Below are 24,130 nucleotides of genomic sequence, written 5' to 3'. Positions count from 1 at the left end.
TTAATCCTTATTCTTTGTTGCATTATCAATTACAACCAAATAGATATGTAAATTGGAATTACATATTATGCTTATTTTTTTATTTTCCACTGTGTATTTATTCGCATTAAAATAATCTCAGGGCGGGAAACCCGATAATGCAAACTCTATTTTATAAAAAATAAAAAATAAAAAAAATATTGCTGTATCGTATGTGTACCCGTTTCTAGCTTTGTGGAAGTGCTAAATGGTCATCATGGTGTGAAAGAATTCGACCGCACTGTCATTGCTTTGATCCCTATATCTTTATGTACAGTCTTAAAAAGTTCTTCGGTTGGTCATATCCGTAATGCATAGTGCTTTGTGTCGGGCAGGGATATTCATGGGAAAGGATCTTTTTCAGATCCGTTCCACCAAATACTCTTCGTTAAATAATATGAAGTCTTAAATTTTGATCTAACGGTTAAAATTATTATAATTTTTAAAATATGTCTCGATTTGTAGCCGTTGAATCAAATTTCAAGAACTCAGATTAGTTGATGGGAAGAATTTGATGGAAGAGATCCGTAGATAATCCATTTCCTTATTCATGGTAATGCCATAGTCCCTTTTGAGACGATGCATCATATGAACATATTACGCACGTGGAGAGCATAATGGGGTGTTTGTAACCGTCGGATCGATTGAATTAAAAAAAAATCAAATGACAGAAATTAAAAAAAAAAGTGTGTGAAAAGTAATAGTTTAATACTCCAGTTTCTCCTCTCTTTTTTTCTTTTGTCTTTGAGGGTTGTCAGGGTTTGTTATGGCAGGATGAAATAGTAGGAACGCTAAGAGGGTTTGTGTGGCGACTTAAGGGTGTCACATATTTTCTTTGTTGGTGATGGAGTTATTTTTTTTGGAAACTTGGAGGGATGATTGTGAGACTGTTAACAATATATTTCGTGTTTACAAGGAGGCTTACCAAGGCAACGGTAGCTTTTATTCATAACGTGGATGAGACGACACGATTATAATTAAGGAGAAATTTGGAAAACTAACTAAAATTTTAATCATGAATATAATATTAGCCAACCTTTATAATTTATTATCATTCTAAGCAAAATTTGATATAAAACCACTAAAATACCCTTTTTTAACCAAAATAATTGCAAAACTATGCAGTTTTTTCACTTGGAAAAATATCTTCACTCATAGGCATTTGAATCAAAAGCTCCAAAACTGCTTCAATGGGGTTACTCTTACATTGCTCTGTAACTTCTCTCTCTCTCCAACGGCTTTAAAACTAGTCAGAGCAAATAGGTCCTCCTCCAGAAACCAAAAGTGGAGCTTGAAATTTTCAAATGGGTACTTGTCGTTGAGAAGAAGGAAGAAGATCATAGCTTTGCATCGAAACCGGATGAGGCCATTGGGGCTTTCCCGAATTTGTGCTGCTTAGAGAGATTGTTATTAATTTAGGCGTGAAGGTATTTCTAGCGAAATTGAACAAAAGAGAATATATAGTCTGTAATTATTTTAGTTAAGGAGGGGTGTTATAGTATTTTCATATCAAATTTTGGTTAGAATTATAACAAATTATAAAGGTTGGTTTGTTGAAAAGTCTCATGGGCAATGAATGCCCACAGTTTCATTTGTGAAAGTCTTCTGCATGGGCAAAGTTTTCAATGCCCATGCAAAGTGAAAGTGGAAAATGAATTGTAATGTCAGAGGACGCGTTATAAATTTCAAGATGCATTAACTGCATCAGTTTGGAGTTGCTCTATAAATAGAGCACTCCACATGTAACAGAAAATATAAGAAGAAGAAAAACAAGAGAGAAATATCAGTAACATCATCTATTCCTCTGCCTTTTATTTATTATCTGTCTGTGCTATAGTTTTTGTGTGGCATTTTACATCTACCTTGCACCTACCACTTAAAAGGTTATCTCTCAAACTTTAACCCTTTTATAACACGTTATCAGCACGAGTATCTAAATATAATTATTCTCTCATCTCTCTTCGCCGAACGAACGAAAGAAAGAAAAAAATGTTTCCTTTAAGGTTTTTACTGTTCATCTTCTTCCTCTGCCTCAACTGCGCCGTGTACCCTCGCGACGAATTGTTTGCTCCATGCCTGCTCTTAGTTCTCCAACTAACGGTTACATACATCTTTGATTACTTGTTTGGTGTAGAGATTGATTACTAACTCAGTATTTATTTATGTTAATTCTACTGCAATCCAAGATGGTGCGGTACAATCACCCATCTTGAACTGCAAATTTATTCTTACTGCGATCCAAGACGGTGCGGTATCATCGCCTATCTTGGACTGCAGATTTAATTTTACTGCAATTTTTAGGTGGAGCGGTATAATCGCCCACCCTACCCTGCATATTTGAATTTACTTGCTGTTTAATTTCATTGCAATTTTATATGGTGCGGTATAATCGTCCACGCTGCTCTGCATATTTAATTTTCCTGTTACTTGAGTGGTGCGGAATAATCGCCCATTCTATATTACATTATTTCAATGAGAATGGTGCAGTACGATCGCCCTCCTCATTTACCCTAAAAATCTCGAGCCAGAAGTTTCGAGTGCTTATCATTTTGGCCTGAAGATCAAAATGAAAAAAATTTGTAAGAACCAGAAGTTCTAACATCATATTCCTCCAGGAATACATATTATTGCAAGTTCTTACACATCTCATTTTCTTTCAGAAAAGAAAATGGCGAACTTGGCGAAGCTTGAATTTGCTGCCCTGGATATTACCGGGAAGAATTACCTGATCTGGGTACTGGATACCAAGATCCATCTGGAAGCAGGGAATCTTGGAGATACCATCAGGGAAGAGAGCAACTCATCCTCTCAAGATCGGGCAAAGGCCATGATTTTCATTCGCCGCCATCTTGATGAGGCGCTAAAGAGCGAGTACTTAACGGTTGAAGATCTGTTAGCTCTCTGGAATGCCTTGAGAAACAGATACAATCACCAGACAACGGTGATTCTTCCAAGAGCCCGCTATGAGTGGACTCATCTGAGGATTCAAGACTTCAAGTCAATGGCAGAATACAATTCTGCATTGTTCAGAATTACCTCTCAGATGAAGCTCTGTGGGGATATTATTACTGAGAAACATATGCTGGAAAAGACTCTCAACACATTTCATGCCTCCAACGTACTTCTGCAGCAGCAGTATAGAGCGCGAGGCTACACTGAGTACAACCAGCTGATATCTGTGCTCTTAGTAGCTGAACAGAATGATGAGCTCCTGATGAAAAACCATCATTCCCGACCTACTGGATCTGCACCATTCCCAGAAGTGAATGCTGCTTCCCTCGAAGTGAACGCCACATCCTATGGTGGTGATAATCATAAACGAGGGCGTGGCCACAAGCGAGGTCGATGGAATAGGAAAGGCAAGAACCATGAAGTTCAGTTTCACAACCAAGTTCCGAGGCATAATTCAGGCCCAAGCTTCAAAAATGCGAATCGCCACAAAGGCAAAACTCATATGAACAATGCTCCTAGAAACTCTGAAGGAGCCTGCCATAGGTGTGGTGGCAATAGGCATTGGGCGCGTACTTGTCGTACCCCAAAACATCTAGTGGATCTGTATCAAGCCTCCCTCAAGGAGAAGGGTGTCGAGACCAACTTTTTTGACCAGGCTAGACCAATGGATATACCTGATCCAGTGTTCGACTTATCAGGGCAGTTGAACACAACTCATCTAGATGTTCGAGACTTTATTGTGGAAAGGGGAAATGAAGTATATCGGTCCGATTGAATCATTAATGTACTTTTATTATGCTGAACTTGTAGTATTTTCAGATTCAATAAAAGTGGCATGTAAATTTCTTGTTATAACTTGCTTTTAACTCTGATTCTATTACTCAGAGAGCATGGATAAAAATTGTGGTTATTCTCAGAACATTAGAAATGGTGGAGATATTTGTCTTGCAGACAGTGCAACCACACATACAATACTTCGTGATCGAAAGTATTTCTCAAGCTTAAGACTTACAAGAGTAGGGGTAACAACAATATCAGGACCTTCAGATGTAATTCAAGGTTCAGGGCAAGCCCAGATTATGTTACCAAATGGAACAATATTGTCCATACAGAATGCATTGTATGCTACTCGATCTACTCGAAATTTGTTGAGTTTCAAAGACATACGTCTAAATGGATACCACATTGAAACAAAAAGTGCAGAAAATGTGGAGTATCTATGCATTACCTCCAATGATACCCAAAAGCGTATATTGGAGAAGTTGCGTGGTATGTCGAGTGGATTATATTATACATACATAAGGGCAATTGAATCACATATTGTCATGAACCAGAAGTTCATTGATTCAAAAGTTTACATGCTTTGGCATGACCGTCTGGGTCATCCAGGATCTACCATGATGCGTAGGATCATTACCAACTCTAATGGACATCCATTAGTGAGCAGACACATTGCTGCCTCAAATGATAACCTTTGCAAAGCTTGTTCTCAAGGGAAGTTGGTAATTAGACCATCTCAACTAAAGGTTGATGCTGAATCCCCATCATTTCTGCAAAGAATTCAAGGGGATATTTGTGGGCCTATTCAACCATCATGTAGATCATTTCGATATTTTATGGTTTTGGTTGATGCATCTACCCGATGGTCACATGTTTGTCTCTTGTCTACTCGGAATATAGCCTTTGCGAGACTTCTTACTCAGATAATTAAGTTACGAGCACAATTCCCAAATTATCCCATTAAGTCAATCCGACTTGATAATGCTGGTGAATTTACGTCTCAAACCTTTGATGATTATTGCATGACATTGGGCATTGATGTTGAACACCCTGTTCCTCATGTCCATACTCAAAATGGTTTAGCAGAAGCATTGATCAAGCGACTTCAGTTAATAGCTCGCACTCTGCTTATGAAAACCAAATTGCCAGTCTCTGCATGGGGACATGCCATCTTACATGCTGCATCATTGGTTCGATTGAGACCTATAGCCAACCATCAATACTCTTCAGTACAACTCATGTTTGGACATCAGCCAAACATTTCCCATTTACGAGTTTTTGGTTGTGCTGTTTATGTGCCTATTGCATCGCCACAATGCACTAAAATAGGACCTCAGCGTAGACTGGGAATTTACGTGGGTTTAGATTCACCATCTATCATTAGATATTTGGAACCCTTGACAGGTGATATGTTTACAGCTCGTTTTGCTGATTGTCACTTTGATAAGACAATTTTCCCGTCGTTAGGGGGAGAAAAGACCATTCCAGAAGAACGGAAAGAGCTGACATGGGTTGTTCCCACCTTGTCTCATTTTGATCCTCGCTGCATTCAATGTGAAAATGAAGTGAGAAGTCTTCAAAGCATTGTCAATCAAATGCCAGATGCATTTAATGATACTATGAAAGTGACAAAATCACATATAGCAGCTGCAAATGCACCTGCAAGAATTGATGTCCCTGTTGGACAAAATAAAGTGGCAACGAATGATTCATCTGGTGCACGCCTGAAGCGTGGTAGACCCCCAGGTTCAAAAGATTCAGCCCCTCGAAAGAGAAAGTCGAGGGCACAACTGAATCCAAATAAAGTCATTCAAGAAGAGAAAATGAATGATACATCCACAATTCATAATTCTGGACTTCCAGAAAAAGAAAATGTCATTGATGAGACATCTGTCCTTGAAGAGACAGAAGTACATAAAAGCAAAGAAATCTCCATAAATCATGCATGTACAAATGAATTGTGGGATCGAAATGAAATAATCATCGATGATATGTTTGCATTTGCAGTAACCACTGAAATCATCTTAAGTGATGATATTGAGCCCCGCTCTGTTGATGAATGCAAACAGAGATAAGATTGGCCTAAGTGGAAAGATGCAATCCAGGTAGAATTAAATTGCTTGGAAAAATGTTTTTGGACCAGTAGTCCAAACCCCGCCTAGTGTAAACCCCGTGGGTTACAAATGGGTATTCACAAGGAAACGCAATGAGAAAAACGAGATCGCAAGATACAAAGCACGACTCGTTGCACAAGGTTTTTCTCAAAGACCTGGAATTGATTATGAGGAGAGGAGACATACTCTCCTGTAATGGACGCAATTACGTTCCGTTACTTAATAAGTTTAATGGTTTCAGAAAAACTTGACATGCGACTTATGGATGTCATCACTGCGTATCTACATGGAGAATTAGATACTGACATCTATATGAAAGTCCCAGAAGGACTTAAGCTGCCTGAAACAAGTAATAAACCACGAGGTATGCTCTCGATCAAATTAAGGCGATCATTGTATGGTCTGAAACAATCTGGACGAATGTGGTATAATCGTCTCAGTGAGTATTTGATCAAAGAAGGGTATATCAACAATGTTATTTGCCCTTGTGTGTTCATTAAGAAATCCAATTCTGGATTCGCTATAGTGGCAATATATGTTGATGATATGAATCTAGTTGGGACTCCTGAAGAGCTCAATAAAACTGCTGAATATCTGAAAAGCGAATTTGAAATGAAAGACCTTGGGAAAACAAAATATTGTCTCGGCTTGCAGATCGATCATTGTGCTAGTGGAATTTTGATCCACCAATCAGCTTACATTGAAAAAATTTTGAAGCGATTTGGTATGGACAAGGCTTATCCACTAAGCACGCCAATGGTCGTTCGTTCTTTGGACATTAAGAAAGATCCATTTCGTCCAAAAGAAGATGATGAGCTGGTCCTTGGTCCAGAAGTACCATATCTGAGTGCAGCAGGTGTTTTGTTGTATTTAGCACAATGTACTAGACCAGATATAGCTTTTTCAGTTAATTTGTTAGTAAGGTATAGCTCTGCTCCAACAATTCGCCATTGGAAGGGTATCAAAGATGTATTGCGATACCTTCGTGGGACAACAGACATGGGTCTCTTCTACTCAAAGAACTCCACAGATGACCAGGTCCTTGTTGGATATGCAGATGCTGGTTTCCTCTTTGATCCGCATAAAGCCCGCTCACAAACTGGATATGCGTTTAAGAATGGAGATACAGCAATCTCATGGCGCTCAACCAAGCAAACATTAGTTGCTACATCTTCAAATCATTCAGAAATACTTGCTTTACATGAAGCAAGTCGTGAATGTTCTTCGTTAAGATCAATGATCCATCATATCCGGAATTCATGTGGTCTAACTTCGAAGACAGACAATCCAACTGTCATCTATGAAGATAATGCAGCCTGTGTTGCCCAAATGAAGGAAGGATTCATCAAGGGCGATAAGATTAAACACATATCTCCAAAGTTTTTCAGTGCACATGAGCTTCAAAAGGCTAAAGTTATTGAAGTCAGACAAATCCGTTCAAATGAAAATCTGGCAGACTTGTTCATCAAATCTCTACCAAAGTGCACATTTCAGAAGTTAGTACAAGGCATCGGATTACGTCGACTTACCAAACAGCTAAATTTGGACAATGCGGAATCAGGGAGAGATACATATCAGGGGGAGCATCCCTGATACATGCTTGTTGTACTCTTTTTCCTTCGATTAGGATTTTTCCCACTAGGTTTTTCCTATCAAGGTTTTAATGAGGCAACATAAACATATTTGACACTATATCAACGATCCAGGAAAAGTTGTACTCTTTTTCCTTCGCTATGGTTTTTTCCCACTGGGTTTTTCCAAGCAAGGTTTTAACGAGGCAACTCATGTTGATATGTGGGCATCCAAGGGGGAGTGTTGAAAAGTCTCATGGGCAATGAATGCCCACAGTTTCATTTGTGAAAGTCTTCTGCATGGGCAAAGTTTTCAATGCCCATGCAAAGTGAAAGTGGAAAATGAATTGTAATGTCAGAGGACGCGTTATAAATTTCAAGATGCATTAACTGCATCAGTTTGGAGTTGCTCTATAAATAGAGCACTCCGCATGTAACAGAAAATATAAGAAGAAGAAAAACAAGAGAGAAATATTAGTAACATCATCTATTCCTCTGCCTTTTATTTATTATCTGCATGTGCTATAGTTTTTGTGTGGCATTTTACATCTACCTTGCACCTACCACTTAAAAGGTTATCTCTCAAACTTTAACCCTTTTATAACATGGTTAAAATTATATTCATTGTTCAAATTTTGGCTAGTTTTCCAAATTTCACAAAACTAAGTTATTAGGAATGTTGCTAGTAGTATGTCAAGAGAAATACTTGGGATCACTGGTGAAGCTACAGAGGCACAAGGAGGTACGGTCGCACCTCCTGTCGCCAAAAATCGAATCCCATGAGCGATTAGCGAAAATCGAAACCCATGAGCAATTAGCCACCCATCTGGTCCATCGAAAAAGCTCCTGAGTTGTGCCCTGTCGAGTTCGGCAGCTGCGTCGGCCACGACAGCCACCTCAGGTTGATCGTGTGCAGGCATACTTGCTCGGACGTGCTTGGCTGCCATGGTCCATGGATGCTCTGAGAAAGCTACTAAACAGTTTCGGGGGAGTGTTAGGGTTTTCCACTGGGATTTTTTTTCTCTTTTATATTGTGGGCGCGGTTGCATAGAAATGAAATTGGGCCAACTGGCCTTCGTAGTTATTAACAGAAAACGTTTGTTGCATGACTCACAACTTTACCATTTACACAATGCGAAAAATGAAATAATATTCATTGCATTAGAAAATTTTGATGCAAATATATTGTTTTAAAAACCATCATATTATATATGTGCATGACTCAAGTTTTAAATTCGACTCCTATAGAAAGTGTCAGAAAACGTTTAGTAATGAGTTCGATATTAAGTTGTAACCCATTGTAAAAATGTTAAGTTGTCATTGGCAATCCAAACCCTGTCATTTATGGCTCATGAAATAGCTCAATTAAGCTCAATGAGAGATCAATGGTTGAGTACTTGAGTGATAGCTTGGTTGTTTACATTGAGATAAATGACTTTGTTTTTATTGATAATGAGCCTATTATGCGACGTTTTCATAGTATGAAACCTCGCGGTAAGTATTGATAAATTATGAATAACATTAATATTGTTCACCATCTAAAAGGATTTAGTTGTCTACATTTTTTTTGGAACCTTTTGTCCTTTTGAATTCCGCCACTCCCTTTGACAATTCCTAGTTTCGCCACTGCTTGGGATGCCTACGAAGGTGGGTCAAATGTTGAAGGAAAGATTGCATGGCATGGAGGGTTATTCATGTCCAAAATGTGAAGAGTCATTGGAGAGTGTTAACATAACAGAAACTACGTTTTTTTCTATTTTTTATTTCATGTTTTCTACAACAATACAATTATGTTATGACTAGAGAATAAATTGGTTTCAAACTCACTATTTACGAGATTCAAATATAAGATTCTTACTTACAAGTGAAGATAAATATCACTAAAATATAATACAAAGGGGCCACAAAATTATATTTTATTGCCTATGTAGTGGGCTTTTAGTGAGAGGTTCTATCTTAGGTTGAAGTTCTGTAAATAGTTCTATGTTATGTGTCTTCTCTTTTCTTTGTTTTCAAATATACGCATTATGAGTGGAGATTTGGATTAAAATGCCCAATGAGATACATTATATCGAACTCGTTATTCAGAAAAGTCGAACTTGTAAATATGGTCAAATTAAGTAAAACAATGTCCTCCATTCCAATCGAGTCCAAATCATTTTTTTCGTAACTAACAATCCTTTCAATGAGGGATTAGAATTCTATCCGGATGACTCAGTTCATCCTATCCGTTTATTAGTCATCATATTGCTAGAAATCATTTAAATATTTTATTTAAATTAAACACAAACAGTATCTAACAAAAAATGATCGTCCAAAAATTCGGCGAGGATTCTCATCCTTTGGCTAGCGTGAAAAGCCAAAATTCTCCCTTTGACTTCACTTCTACCAAGGCTCCACCAAGAACAAACTATAATACTTAATTGCGAGCGACTAGTGCAAGTCCACAAGGGCTGCACCAACCTTTCCATCCACCACAAAGCCTGCCAGCCAAACACCCCAAAATCCCCTCATCGGCACATTTCTCTCAAAACTTAATCCTTGAAAACGCGTTTAAAACATAACGGATAATGCTACGAAAACTAAATTTATGAATTAAATTTATAAACTAAATGACATGAAAGTAAAAACTAAATTTATGAATTAAATTTATAAACTAAATGAAATAAAAGTAAATGATTAAATTATTACTTAAACTTTGATTAACGTGTTTATTTCTTATTGGTGACACATCATTTAGTTTATAAATTTAATCTACAAATTTAGTTTTCCTAACAATACCCAAACATAATTGTTGGGGACACCATTGTCTTATCCAAACCCCAATGCAAAAGAAAAAGAAGATTAAAAATGTTGTGTTTCTTATTAAGCAAAAATAATAATAATAACAGGAGGAAAATTGTGCTTTTCTTGTTTCGCTTAATACAAGAAAAGAAGATGGAATAAGGATAAGCAGATTAACACCTTTTGTGCGTGTTACCCAATCCATCCCCACAAGCCTTTTTTGCATTATAATATTATACATCTGCGAGTGTGAAGAGGCTCTGCCCATTTTCACCAATGCCTGCCTTGATGAGAGCCACTTCCGCCTCCTCCTCCGCCTCCTCCGCCGCCTTTGTTCCTCGCAATGAAAGAATTCTTCGGCTTTGGTATCTCATGGATGTCCATCACTTGAATTGTTCTCTGCCTTTTGGCTTCACAAAAAAAGGCACAGCCCAACCAACATAAACACCGACGTAATGAACAAAAACGTACAAAAACAAACCAACATGTCCATAGTTTTAAGACCCAACCATTTTCAGCTTCTTTGTAATTTGCCTGCAGTCGTCTTCTTGCAGAAGCCAATCTATCAGAGTCAAAATTGCTTTCCTTCTGCCCCATCTGTCTCTGCAAAAATCAATTAAGTGACAAACAACACTCAGTCGAAATAATTTGTTTCGAATTATAGTTTTGGAATTCACGTTATGATGCGGCACTGAAATTACTTACACGTGCACTCGACTAAGCTATAAACGGAACTAGTTAGCTTAGTTGAGTTCAGTTTATTATATTTGGAAGCATAAGCTTCAAATTTTATATTATCTTCCTCAAAATTTCAGCATCCAAACATAGAGTTAAATACTCTAATTTGGTATCCATACATTTTGAGGAGGAGCAGCAGCAGACACAGGGGTCAATTGTGTAGGTTTTGGTGGAGCATCCCTTCTAGGAACTGCCTTTGACTTGCGTTCTGGTTCTGAATTGTTCTTGTCTGACCCAGAACTCCCATCTGTGTGAAAACGATGATGATTAATAGTAACACAAACAGACCCAGCTAAATAAAACTGTAAACAACTAAATTTTCAGCAAACGACGAAGAGGAAGTGTAGAATCTGATTCTATACTTACTGTGAGGATTTGGAGAGTATGCAAAATCAGGAACCTGAGAATCGAAAGAACTGAATATTAGAAAGTAAGAATAAAGGACGGAATATTCCACAAATTTATCAAAAACAAATCTTTCTTTGACCTGGTGAAGTCCGTTGTGGGGAATTTTCTGCTGTGGTGAGTCTTCATCAACTGCAAACAACTTGAGTTAGGATTCAAAGTAACTAGGGCAGGATTCCAACTTATTATCGTCGATTGAAGTTTTTGCAAGAAGCAGAATTAAATTAATTAATAAGGGAATAAGGATCTTATGTTTACCCATGGTTGAAGATGATTGTTGCTCTCCATGTAACTTGACCCATTCATTCACAATACCTTTCCATTTACTGTAAAAACAAAAAAGCAACAAAATAAATCAACTTCTTATTTTTTTTCAATGTTGAAACTAAAAGACTTTCACCACCAACAAGTTAAGAGCAACGAAACATGTTCATACTTGACAATTTGCTTTGCCAATCGCCTAACAACATCGCTTGGATGCTGCTTCCGCAATTGACTCACATGCTTTCCAATATCAGCCTCCTAAAAATCCCAAACAACAACGAAAAATCACAAACTTGGCGGAAGTTTTTTTTCTCTTTATTAAATGGCGAGCGGGATTCAAAATTGGAGAAGGAAAAAAATTAAGATCACCAAATCAAGAGATAATTGGTGAGAGAAGTGTTTTTTCCATTTATAAGAGCATAAATAAGAACACCCCATAATTACCTTAAGTTCTTGGACTGATATTTCCATATCTGCTAGAGTTTGAAGCAACTCAACCAATGTATCCTCAGACTGACATGAACAAAGTTGCTTAAACAATCAATAATAAAGAGACGAAAAAAGACAAGACACAACCAAACCAAAACAGGAAATGAATTGAAGACTGACAGAAAGAGAAATTGACCTGATAAGGATCCTCAAGCTGCTTCTTGATGTCTAGAATCTTCTTCTGCTCATCATCGAACAACCCTGCGTAGGGATCCAACTCCTCCTCATCCTCCTCACCACCATCTCCACCAACAGACTGCGGAGTGTACGGTGAAACTGCTTTGGGCTGGTTACCATTGTGCCCATTAGGCCCATCAGCGTCGCAGTTTGGGCATTGAGGCGGAACGGAAGTTGTGGCATAGAGGCGCTCGACAATGCCATCCCTCCGGTGCTTGAGCTCAGTGCCATAATCAGCCGAAGCGACAGCTATGGCAGTGTCCATGAACGTCCATATATCCACTTCCGAACTTTCTAAGATGGTCCGAAAGTCGTCATGGTCCATTGTGTTGGCCTGGCAGTCAAATACAAACGCAGTCCGTTCGATGATGGATTATTCTCAGATTTTGAGATTGCATTGCCAGATCATGAATGCAGTTTTAAAAGTCTAAGCTTCACAAGAAACAACAACCAAATCTCCAAAGGCACAGATCTGACTCGGTGTTGCAGAGCTGTCAACAACCCAAGCTCCAAAGAGAATTCCCAGGCAAAAGATCAAATTTTCTGAGTAACGATGAGAGAAACTCAATTGATTTCTGGGTTTGTATCAGAATTCCTTGATTCTTTGCTCACTGTCCAATTAAATTTGACCTGCGTTGAACTTTTTGGACAATTGAACAGGCAATGGCTATACCAAATCCTATAAGAACCCCAAAAACTGGTAGAAAAACTCTATATTCTTTCTTCCCTCTTACAAATCCCGCCAAGCAATGTCCAAACCAAATTTCTTACACTTTATCTCGTTCACAAACCGCTGAAACCGGAAAAGAAACAGACAAATATGAACTATAGATACCCATTTTTACAGAACATCAAAGCTCATGTAGTGCTATCAGAAAATTAAATACACAGAGAGTACCCAAAAGAACAACCTTACTGAACTAGTGACCAATCGCATAAATCATCAAACTTCATTTAATACGAAACATTGTGGAAATTGTAAACCCATGCAAAAACGGTAGAGTCCTATAAACAATTACGCAGCTCATCATCACATCAGTAAAATTCAGATTAGAGAGTAAACACACACTAAATACAGAGACAGATACACAACACAGAAATTCAATGTAAAAGATTATAATTTCTAATCTGGAAAAACACATGAGCAGCCAATCAATATTTAAAGACAACCTGAATTCATACAGAAAGCAACGTTTAAACAGAATGATGTTTACAATTTGGATAAAATACCTAAATTAGAAAAACGAAATCCCTAATCTGGAAAAAAAAAAAAAAAAAACACTAACCCTACATTCAGAGAAATTTATAAGGACAAAATATAAAAAAGGAGGTCAGATCTGAGGAAAGATAGAGAAGGAGACATACGGAGGAGAAGGAGCGGAGGAGATGCTGTCCAGCGGAGGAGGGGGGGAGGGGGGAGGGGAGGATGTTGCTATGGGCTGTCTTAATTCCCTCTTTTGTCCGGTTTATTTTACAGAGAGAAATAAAATCATGGAGTTTTCTAATGGGACGAATCAGCACGTAGTGCGATTGTGCGACCCCACTTTCGATTTTTGGATCAATCCAACGGTCGTCAATCAATAGGAAAAGCTGAACGCGAATATGCAAACAATAAAATTATGCAATTCAATGCCTACTTCACTTTTCAATAACCTATCCGGATTGAATAATCATAATTTATTATCCGTTGTTATTCTTTTTAAAAAGAAAAAAAAAAATGCAATGAATTTTTTGGGCAATTCAACAAGGGAAGAGTATATTCGAAATTCCAAAACAAAATTGAGTTAACTCTCCAAGTCCAAAAGATTAAATAATTGTAACTTGTTATTAGTTGTTCTTCTTTTTAAAAAGAAAAAAAAAAAGAAATGCAATGATTTTTTTGGGCAATTCGACAAGGGAAGAGTATATTCGAAATTCCAAAACAAAATTGAGTTGGATAGGATTGGGTCGAGTCGAATAATTGGATTATTTATTTGAGATTGTATATATTTTTTAAAATTTGGATTTGGTTTGGTTTTGGTTTGGTTTTGAAGGTTTGGGACTTTTGGGGTTTGGTCATTGGTGCGCTGCCTCGTCAGCAGGATTTTGTTTGTTGTGGTTTGGAAGATGAACGGACACAAAGAGGGAAAGCGAGGGAGAGAATTGACCAATTATGACATTATCTTAGCGCGTGTTTAGGAAATTTTTTTCAGTGTGATCGGTATATGAGATGATACATCACGTGTTATTATATAAATGGTGGGATATATATGTTAAAAATTTATTAACTTAAAAAATAAAATTTTCCACCACTTATATAAAAACACGTGGTGTACTCTTCGTGCTCCGATCACAACTAAAAATTTCTCCATGTTTAGGTTGGGCTTGGGTGACGTGGTGTGGCATCATTGGTGCGAATATTGGATGCGTGGTGCGTTTGGGAATCATCCTATATTCACCTTTGGATTTCCTTCCTTCATCGGCTCTAAGGGCTAATTTAGGATTATGGTACTTTTAAAAAAAAGTAGCTTATTAAAAAAAATCTGAAACATTAAATGTCTTTGGTAAAACAAAAAATAAGTGATTTTTAGAAGGAAAAAAAATACTGTCAATGACAGTAGAGAAGTATACAAAAACAAAAGCAGGATCTACCATACCTCTAAAAAAATGATTTTTTTTTCAAAGCATAGTAATCAAGACCCATTTAATGAAAATTTTAAATGACAAATATACCTCCACATATTTAACAATTATTATATCACGTTAAATAACATATCATTTTTAATTATTTAACATATTCACAACAATTTATATAAAATTTTACCAAACACTTAGACACTGTTTTTCTGTTAAAAGTACTTTTACAAAAAAAAAAGGTTCATCAAACACTGAGCAACTTTATTTTTCAATTGTTAATTCTCACAACACAGCTGAATTTTTTTTTTTTAATTTTAAAAAAAGCAGAGCAATACCTAGCCTTAAGATTATCAATCACGTTTAAATTTTTCCTTTTTTCACACATATTAATAATTTATTAAATAATACGTTTTTAAAAATATTTTAACGTATAGTACATGTATTTTGATTAAAAAGACATACAGCACACATATTTTATACATGTTTGTACACATTTTTCATGGATTAGAAAATTATTTACTGTTGTAGTACTATTTATTATAGGAATGTGATTATATAAATCCTATCTTATTTGAAATATCCTTATGAGATTTTACCATATCTCTTAAGACTAGATATTATCTTATTAAAGTTGTAATCCTATTGGGGCAAGAAATTTACCTTCCCTAGTACTATAAATAAATGTACAATGGAGTGAAATAACACACACCTCACAATTACACATCTCTTTCTATGCTGTAAACCACCCCCTGTCTGTTCCTTATAATTGTTCAGTAAAATAGGCTTACAATATGTTATCAGCATGCTCTCCATGCTCCGCTAAAGAGAGTTTTAATCTTCAATTAGGGGAGTATTGCGTTTTTAATCATTCTTTTTATCATTAATGTATTATTTTATTGAATTGATCAACATGATGTTGATTTAATTTAATTTTTCTTTGTTGAATATGATAAAACGAGAGATGCAATTCTGGCTTTTAGAGAAAGATCTTCTACAAATTCAAAGATTCAGTTGTTTTCCACTAATCAGGTTCTTTTAAAATAAAATGAGATATTTAAAACGACTATGAAACATGAAAACATTCTCTATGAATCCTCTATATTTATATTTTCCTTCCTCTATATACACACACACACACACACACATGTTGCGTCGCCGCTGGCACCAAACCGAGTTAGCTGGCCTGCAACCCTAGCCCTCTCCAAAAAAGCCTCCATCTCTGCTGGGCGTGCTCTCGTGCCCCTAGCCCAACTCCAGCAAGCTTGCTGCTTGTTAGGCTCTATCCCCACGTCTTGACCCACTTGCAGCAAAGCCTGCTGTGCTGCTGGGCTAGCCCATGCCTCGGCCTGCGACCAGAAGCCAGCCTTGCGTAATGTTTCTCGCGCCTAAGCCCATTACTAGCAGCCTTGCTTTGCTGGGCTTTACCTCAGACCACGGTCCATGACCTGCAGCCATATATAGGCTGCTTTTGCAGACCTCTCCCCTTCCCGGTGGCCCAATGGCTTGTAGTGGAGTTACAGGGCCTTGTCCCTTACTGCAGCCAGCCCACGTGAGCTGAGCCACATTTATTTTTTCAACTCGATGCCATATGCTACATCCCTTGCTTCTTAACCATACCCAAATGTAATTTTTGGGACGTTTTTGGTTAACGCTTATTAAGTTATAATTCACTTGTCGCTTGGCCTGCTACCAACTAAAGCCAATATGACTTGAACGTCATTATTTTGCTTCCATGGTCGACCTCAAATGGTCCTGATCTATTGAACTAATTAAAAGTGACCAGCAATCCATTAGTCTGACAAGAAATTCAAAATCATCGTCCTGAAGATCACTTTTGGCCATTAATGAATCAATAATTTATTTTTCTTCTATTGAACTACTTAGGCAAACTTTTCAATATGACATGCCAAACCAATGAAGAAAATAAACAAACTCATGCCCTAGGGATTAATCGAACTCATGCCAAGCAAAGCAAAGAAAACGAAGACAATACCCTAGCCGAATTCCTATCACCGAAGAACCCATCCCATAATACTTCGCTCATCTATGATCCATCACTATGCTCTTAAGTTAAGCCAAGTTTGGGCGACTTAGTGAGCTTTCCATGCAACACGCCAAGCACAACGATGAATTCACGCTCAATCAAGCAAGCATGCTCCAATAATAACCGCATGAAGATCTATACGAAGCTAAAATTTTCCAGCGCTCGAAAATCTCTAGTTGCTGAAAGAGCTCTAAAAGCTTCCCTAGATAACAAAAACTTTGTTCAGTAGATTGTAGTTCAAGAAACTTCCCCATGGAACTAAAACTTCATTCGGCAGTGCATGAAGGTTCTACGTGCAATTAAAACTTCGTTTAGCAGTGCATGACGCTTCCCAAGGAACTAAAACTTCATTTGGCAGTGCTGGAAACTTCCTCAGGCAACTAAAACTTCATTCAGCAGTGCAGGAAGCTTTACCAAGCAACTAAAACTTCGTTCACCAGTGTTGGAAGCTTCTCCCAGGCACTAAAACTTCAATCAGCAGTGCCACAAGCTTCCTCCAGCAACTACAAGTCTCTTCTATCAAAGCCAAATTCAATTCCATTCACATGCTCAAGCGTTCAATGCTATAAAAGACATTTCAAGTAAAAACATTAAATACAATAAGCAATTGTCATGCAAAATCAAGCTTTGAAGCTAGTAACGACTTAAACCATTCCTAATAACATGCACTTGGGCTGGATATCTAATGCCTTATAGTCATTACCAACTTAAAATCCTTACACATAACTAAAGACCTGTCTCAACTTAGTGCCAGCAAAAGGATATTCACACTCGAGCTGTCGTTAGCCACCTGCAAAGGAAAATCGTTAATTGTACAAACTAAAGGAAATTAGAGAAGAAGAAAATCACAATGGAAGGACATGGAAAATTCACACTGGAAAACAACTTAACTCATGCATGCACATATATGGCGATAACAAACATGCCAATATTTAGTAAGAATACATCATCATGTTTAGAAATACTTGGATATGCGCACGCAATCTTGCACATGCAATCATAAACTCTTATGCAATGCTGTCTTAGGAAAAGATAATTACCTCCATAAGACTGTTGCCTAACTTTCCAAGGGCAATTTTTAGCCTACCGGAGGAAACACAACACCTTAATTTCCTACCGTAACTGAGTGTACAAAACTTACTAAGGAGCACCAACATATATACCCACATCATCAACAATCATGATTCTACATCGCCACTGCCTTTTCCACCAACAGTCTCCGCTTCATAAAGGGTCTGGATCACCTTTTCCACTAGCAGCCTCAACCTCAGAAAGGGTATGGATCTCCTTTTTCACCATAAGTCTCAACCCTAGAAAGAGCCTGACCACATTTTTCACCAGCAGGCTCAACCTTGAAAAAGGCCTAGACTGCCTTTTCCACTAGCAACCTTAGCCTTGGAAATAGTCTACGCCAACTTTTCCACCAACAGCCTTACCCTTGGAAAAGGCATGGGAATTGCCATTATCCCTTGCATCAGAATTAGTATTCACATTACTACTTTCCACTGACCATCAAGCTTACCATCCAACACTCTATTCCAAATCTATACTCACTTCATTGCCACATAACATTTCCTGAGCCATTATGCCAAGCCATTATGCTTTCCATATTGCCTTAGTGATTCTATATAACACTATCCTCTAACCAAAGGTCCTTACACTTTGCCCTTCAAATTGCTGTGTACTTATCTGAATTACTTACTATCACCATCATCTATCCAATTCTCATGAAGGAAATCCCAATACAAGTCCTGAAGTGTTCCAAGCAAAACAAATCCTCTTTCTAGCTACCGCAATATAATTCTCTACATGGATTATTATTTCATCAAGCATCCAACAAGAAGCCAGAACCTCACGCATCATGCCAATGCAAAAATTACAAAATGCCATACAAAACGGAAGAAGAATATCTTATTTTATATGTCATGCAAATCATTCGAGCAAGCCAAAGCCAAGGAAAATAAATTAAGAAATCTCAAGCAAAAGTTTAAAGCATGCTAAATCAACTATCAAGCCATGCCTATGAAATATACCAAGCAAGCTGCTCAATGGTTCAAGCATAATCTATGCATCATGCCAAGCCAAAGGAAAAATTATAAAGTCGCATGCAAGCTTCACAATGGTTCAAGCAATGTCCATGCAACATGCCAAGCTAAATTACAACACGCCATGCAAACATTTGAGTCAAGCAAATAAAGGCAAACTTATGCCAAGCAAATAAAAGCTTCCAACCAATCATGCTAATCTATGCCAAGCCTAACAAAGCAAGGAAAACTTTTAAAAAATCAAGCCAATCAATGTCAAGCAAGTCAAGCAAAATCCACCCGTATAACAAAATCTCTTACATGCAGCATGCAAGGTAAAACAAACTGAGTAATTCAAAGATAAATTAAATTACCAACATGCTAAGCAAACCCAAGGCTATAACAAAAACCCAAGCTATCCTAAACCAGGATTGAAATAATAGCATGCACATGCACGCACATCTTGAGCAAATCTAAGATTTCATGCAAGGAGAAAATGTATCTTTTTTTTCCTATAAGTATAAAAAGAATCAATGAAACAAGCTTTCCTAGCGCACTCTATTTCCCTAGGGAAGTTAGCCTATAGCATTCCCTCTTTTCCTCAAGGAAACTCACGAGCAAAGCGCAAGGTAACAGAAGCATTCATCTTTGCCTAGGAAAACAATAAAATGGTCAAACTCGCATTTCAAGGCCTAAAGAGAATCTCTCGCTCATACTTGGAGAATTCAGAGGAATTCAGAGATAATAGAAACATGCCTTAGCAAAGAGATCCACACATAAAAAAAAAAAAATCATCGCATCATGGCCTCAATCCCAAGAAACAAGCCAATTGTCCAGAAGACAATCTTGATGGGAAGTCATTCCTGTTGACCGCTGTCACTGCTAGACCTTAACCACATATGACCTATGTCTACCCAAGAGATAAGAAAATCCTTAAACCTTATCTTCCTTTGATTTCATTTCATTAACATATTTTCGTGAAGTCAATCACATGCCTATCTTTAATGCATAAATTGCTAGTTATACACATAAAACATGGGCATAATACAAATTACTATCAAGTTTATATATGTCATGCCATAAATTCACCTAAAATCTAATTTGGAGTGTATTAGTTTCTTTTGTCAAGAAAGAGCATAAACCTGCATAAATTCATTTTTCACGCGCACTTATCACATCTAAGTATCATTGAATAATTAAGACTTGCATTGTTCTCTCTATAGATGATCACACATTTTTATTTCATGGTTTCACTTGATGCTTAACATGCCCACTTAGTACATGATGTAGTGCACTCTTATGAATTGCTCATTACATGCGTTAACTTACATGCTAGAAGTTTCCTCATGTGACCAATATATTCGTTAATGCTTAAATATATCTTTAAGGTCATGTTTGGAGCAAAACCTTCCATGAATAGTTTGAGCCCCAAGCCCATGCTATATATATATATATATATATATATATATATATATATATATATATATATATATATATATTCTCCACTACAAGCATACACATTTACTGCCGAAAAGAAGAAAACAAGCGAGCTTTTCAATTCAATGTGTAGAAACTCACACTCAACGAGGCTTTAACACATGAAAAGTTTCGCTACATGCTACCATACATATTTCCCTAGTCATGCCATGCCAACAAGCTATGAAAGAAAGTAAAATCTAACTAAAGGAAAGAATGCTACACAAACATCCACACAAAAGGGCAAGATATATACAACCAAGCAATCATGCAAAGCCAAACAATGCACCTAAACTAAGCCTACTCGAGAAAGCATCAACAAGCAATCAAGTTGGGCTTCAACAATCATGCGACAAACATACGAAAAACAAGAAGAAAAATCACAAAAGGCAAGCACACAGGGTTCCTAGGAAAAAAAAAAAACTACTAAATAGCGCAAGCTTAGTTTCCCAAGGGAAGGATCATGCCATGCAAGCATGCTGATTCAAGAATTTTAGCATGTCAGTATTTCAACTTATCCAGCAAGTCTCTAGCATTATCAGCACCATACAATGCAAAAAATTCTTGCATTGTAGTTAACACAGGAAATCTTAGGCAAAGTCAACAACGCCTACAACCTTTCCATTTAGGTTTGAGTTGGTTACGCTATGTTGATTGTTTATTATAGCCATCACTCTCTCTGCCTAGATTTAGTTATTTTCCTATCCAACTGATTTCACTACATTTTACATGCTAAGCAACCTTATGCCTTCATATCCAAAAAACACAATTTCTACAAGCAACTTTATGCGACTACCCTTTCCACTAGCAACTTTATGCGATACCCTTTTCCACCTGCAATCATATTCAAAATTTGAAATCGTGCTTTCCTAAGATAGTTCAAGAAAATATTTATAATATCGATGCAGACTTCCTCCATAAGCAAACTTCAATCATGGTGACCCAAACTTCCCTTACTATAGCCCAAGCTCGACGTACCAAGGATTTTAGGACAAACAAAAACATAAGGAATGAAATTGTTAAAGCGTGAAAGTTCAACTGACCTATGCTAGAGTGTTATGTCTACAAAGACGTTATCGAGGGGACTTCCTTGCGTCTATACGCTTATTCTATGTTATTATTCCTCTTTCCAACCATCTCATAAGCACTTGAATAACCATTAAAAGGAACAAGAAGCATGCCTTATGGATGCCCATGTCAAAAGCAAGCTAACAAGCATGTGAAAAACTAATCATGCCAAGCTAACTATAGTCAAGAAGTCATGCCGAGCTAGTCATTATACCAAGACAAACCTTATTGCAGGAAACATAGGCCTAAATTTGCATGCATCAACCAAAAAAAAAAAAAAAAAAGTCTACAAAAGACATGCAAGCAAAGGAAAAATCAAAGAAAATTGTACGAAAATTGTTTCTTCAATAAAGTAAGGGGAGCAAAATTCCAAAGAGAAAGCACACCCAATTCCCTCATGAAAATCAACAAGGAGAAGTGGGAAAGAACGAGGATTTGTCTTAAGAAAAGAAGAACATAAATTGCAACCCATCAATCAAAAGGAATTCCTAAGGTTTCCTGGGAGAATGAGCTAAGCACGGGAAACTATGAAATAGATCACTATGTTGTCGTTAGGTTGCACGCAAGGAAAGAGTCCCACCAAGCAAAACTTGCTTTGAAGTTTTGGGCCAGAGTCTGATTCTTTGGACTAATTCAATTATTTCACAACCCAAATAATCAAGGGGGCTAATGTGGGGCCCAAAACTGTCACGCAATGCTCGAGAAGATCGAAGGCCTAATCGTTCTATAAGGTATATGGAATTCCATCCTAGATCCTATTTATATTATACACTAAGTAATGTTTTATTCAATTATCATGCCATGCCAAGCATGTTCTTTTACCTAACATTTACCAAGCCCACATGGACCCGAGACATGTGGTTAATGGGGCTTGCTTAAGGGTTGATGTGTGGATGGTTGCGGAGGTCCACAAGGTCTATGGAAAACTCTTTGATGGGAGTGCCAAAGTCCAAACCCATCTTAGAGTAATCCCATGCTAGGTAAGCAAATGAGATGTTTCCTTGCACATTATTTTAGCCGTGCAATGTCATTATCCCAACTTCACAACAACTTATCTTCACAAAGTATTTCACTCTTTTCCCTCACCAAAGTATGTCACCATTTCCCTAACCAAGGTATTTTGCCATTTCCCTACACAAAAACCTGTCTATTCGTGAACCAATCCCTGCACCAGACCGTTTCACCTTTTTAGCTCAATGGATAAGTAAGCACAAAATGAACTCTTGGCTTTCACTATTAGAGAAAGATTTTTAATTATTTCCTATCAAAAGTGCCTTTACATCCTTTTATCTATTAGAAATAAGCTATTTCCAGCGCCCCATTTTGTTTGCTTGACATAAGGCATCGTTTTACCCGCTGGAGATAAGTTGTTTCCAGCACATCCTTTTAGTCAACAAAAATTAAGGATAACCATCACCTATTATAAATTGGAAGCCTAGATTAGAGAGTGGGGACCAGTTCAATTATATGTAAGAGAAACACACCATGCTCAACTGCAAGCAAAAGGGAAGAACATATTCCCCCGCTTACTGGAAATCTCTCTTGCATGCTACAAGCTTTCTGCACCAGCCTCAAGCCTAGCCTTAAGTTCTTCATTCTCCTTCCTCTAATGAAACCCTTATCCAGTAAGCTATAGACTTCAGTTCTAAGATTTTTCCTTTCACCACTCATCTTCTACCTTAGAAGCCTCAACCAGCCACCATGACTAGAAGCTCAACCACTACAAGGTCTCTTAGGAATCATTCTCCTAAATCACATACTAACTTCACCAAAATGATCACGCCATCTCATTTGCTAAACTTGTGGGTCTTTAGCTCCCACACCATAAGCTCTCATGACAAGCCTATTTGTTTAACTCCCAATATTTGTTAGTTTAACAAACGGTCCTCAAGCCGCCAAAACCAGCGAGGAAAATACTTCGTCAGCACCCAGGGAGATGCTTCATCAACATTAGAGAAACACTCCGTCGATGCCCAAAAACCTTCCATCAATGCTCAGGGAAACCCTTCATCAGTGCCTAGGGAAACACTCCGTCAGTGCCTAAGAAAACACTCCATCATTGCCTAGGACAATCTTTCATCAGTTCATAGGAAAACACTCCATCAGTGCAAAGGTAAGCATCTCATGAACACTGGAAGCACTTCAGTGCCGAAAACACTCAACATAACACCAGACACTAGACCAAGCACCTAATAGCTATTAGAACAAGAACAAAGCATTCCCCAGGACTTGCTTTTCCTTCGGGATGTTTTGGGCCTAATCTTTGCTAACTCAGAAATAGGGAACATGAAGGTTTTGGCTCGTCTCTTTGCAACATAAGCCCATCAAAGCTTTTGACACAAAACCGCCCTAACAAAGGAAAGGCACAAGGGCAATTACTATTTACAAATATATTTATATAAATATATATATATATATATATATATATATATTTGTAATGTTTTCTAGTCCTTATCCTCCACAAATCATTATTTCACAAATAATGTCTAATTATCGAGTAATGTTTAATTCCAATAAATTATTTCAAATACAAGACAAAAGCATAGCATTACAACAAACATAAAAAATAAAACCTAGGAGATAAAATCAGTGTGGCTCAATCTGTCTTCC

At 37.5% G+C, this 24,130-nt stretch overlaps 1 protein-coding gene across 1 annotated transcript; it reads right to left on the bottom strand.

Annotated features, from left to right (window-relative positions):
• Nucleotides 1-10,279: 10,279 nt before the first annotated feature.
• Nucleotides 10,280-12,762, bottom strand: LOC137720188 (probable mediator of RNA polymerase II transcription subunit 26c). Its single transcript, XM_068459206.1, has 9 exons — nucleotides 12,252-12,762; nucleotides 12,071-12,139; nucleotides 11,799-11,884; nucleotides 11,621-11,688; nucleotides 11,445-11,494; nucleotides 11,324-11,357; nucleotides 11,077-11,204; nucleotides 10,729-10,822; nucleotides 10,280-10,629 (listed from the first exon to the last, which is right to left on the bottom strand). Exons 1-9 carry the CDS (start codon nucleotides 12,615-12,617, stop codon nucleotides 10,490-10,492), a joined length of 1,035 nt encoding a protein of 344 aa, XP_068315307.1. The 5' UTR covers nucleotides 12,618-12,762; the 3' UTR covers nucleotides 10,280-10,489.
• Nucleotides 12,763-24,130: the final 11,368 nt, after the last annotated feature.

Source organism: Pyrus communis, chromosome 16 (assembly GCF_963583255.1).
Source record: "Pyrus communis chromosome 16, drPyrComm1.1, whole genome shotgun sequence".
NCBI lineage: Eukaryota > Viridiplantae > Streptophyta > Magnoliopsida > Rosales > Rosaceae > Pyrus > Pyrus communis.
This window is presented reverse-complemented; position numbering and strand designations above follow the sequence as displayed.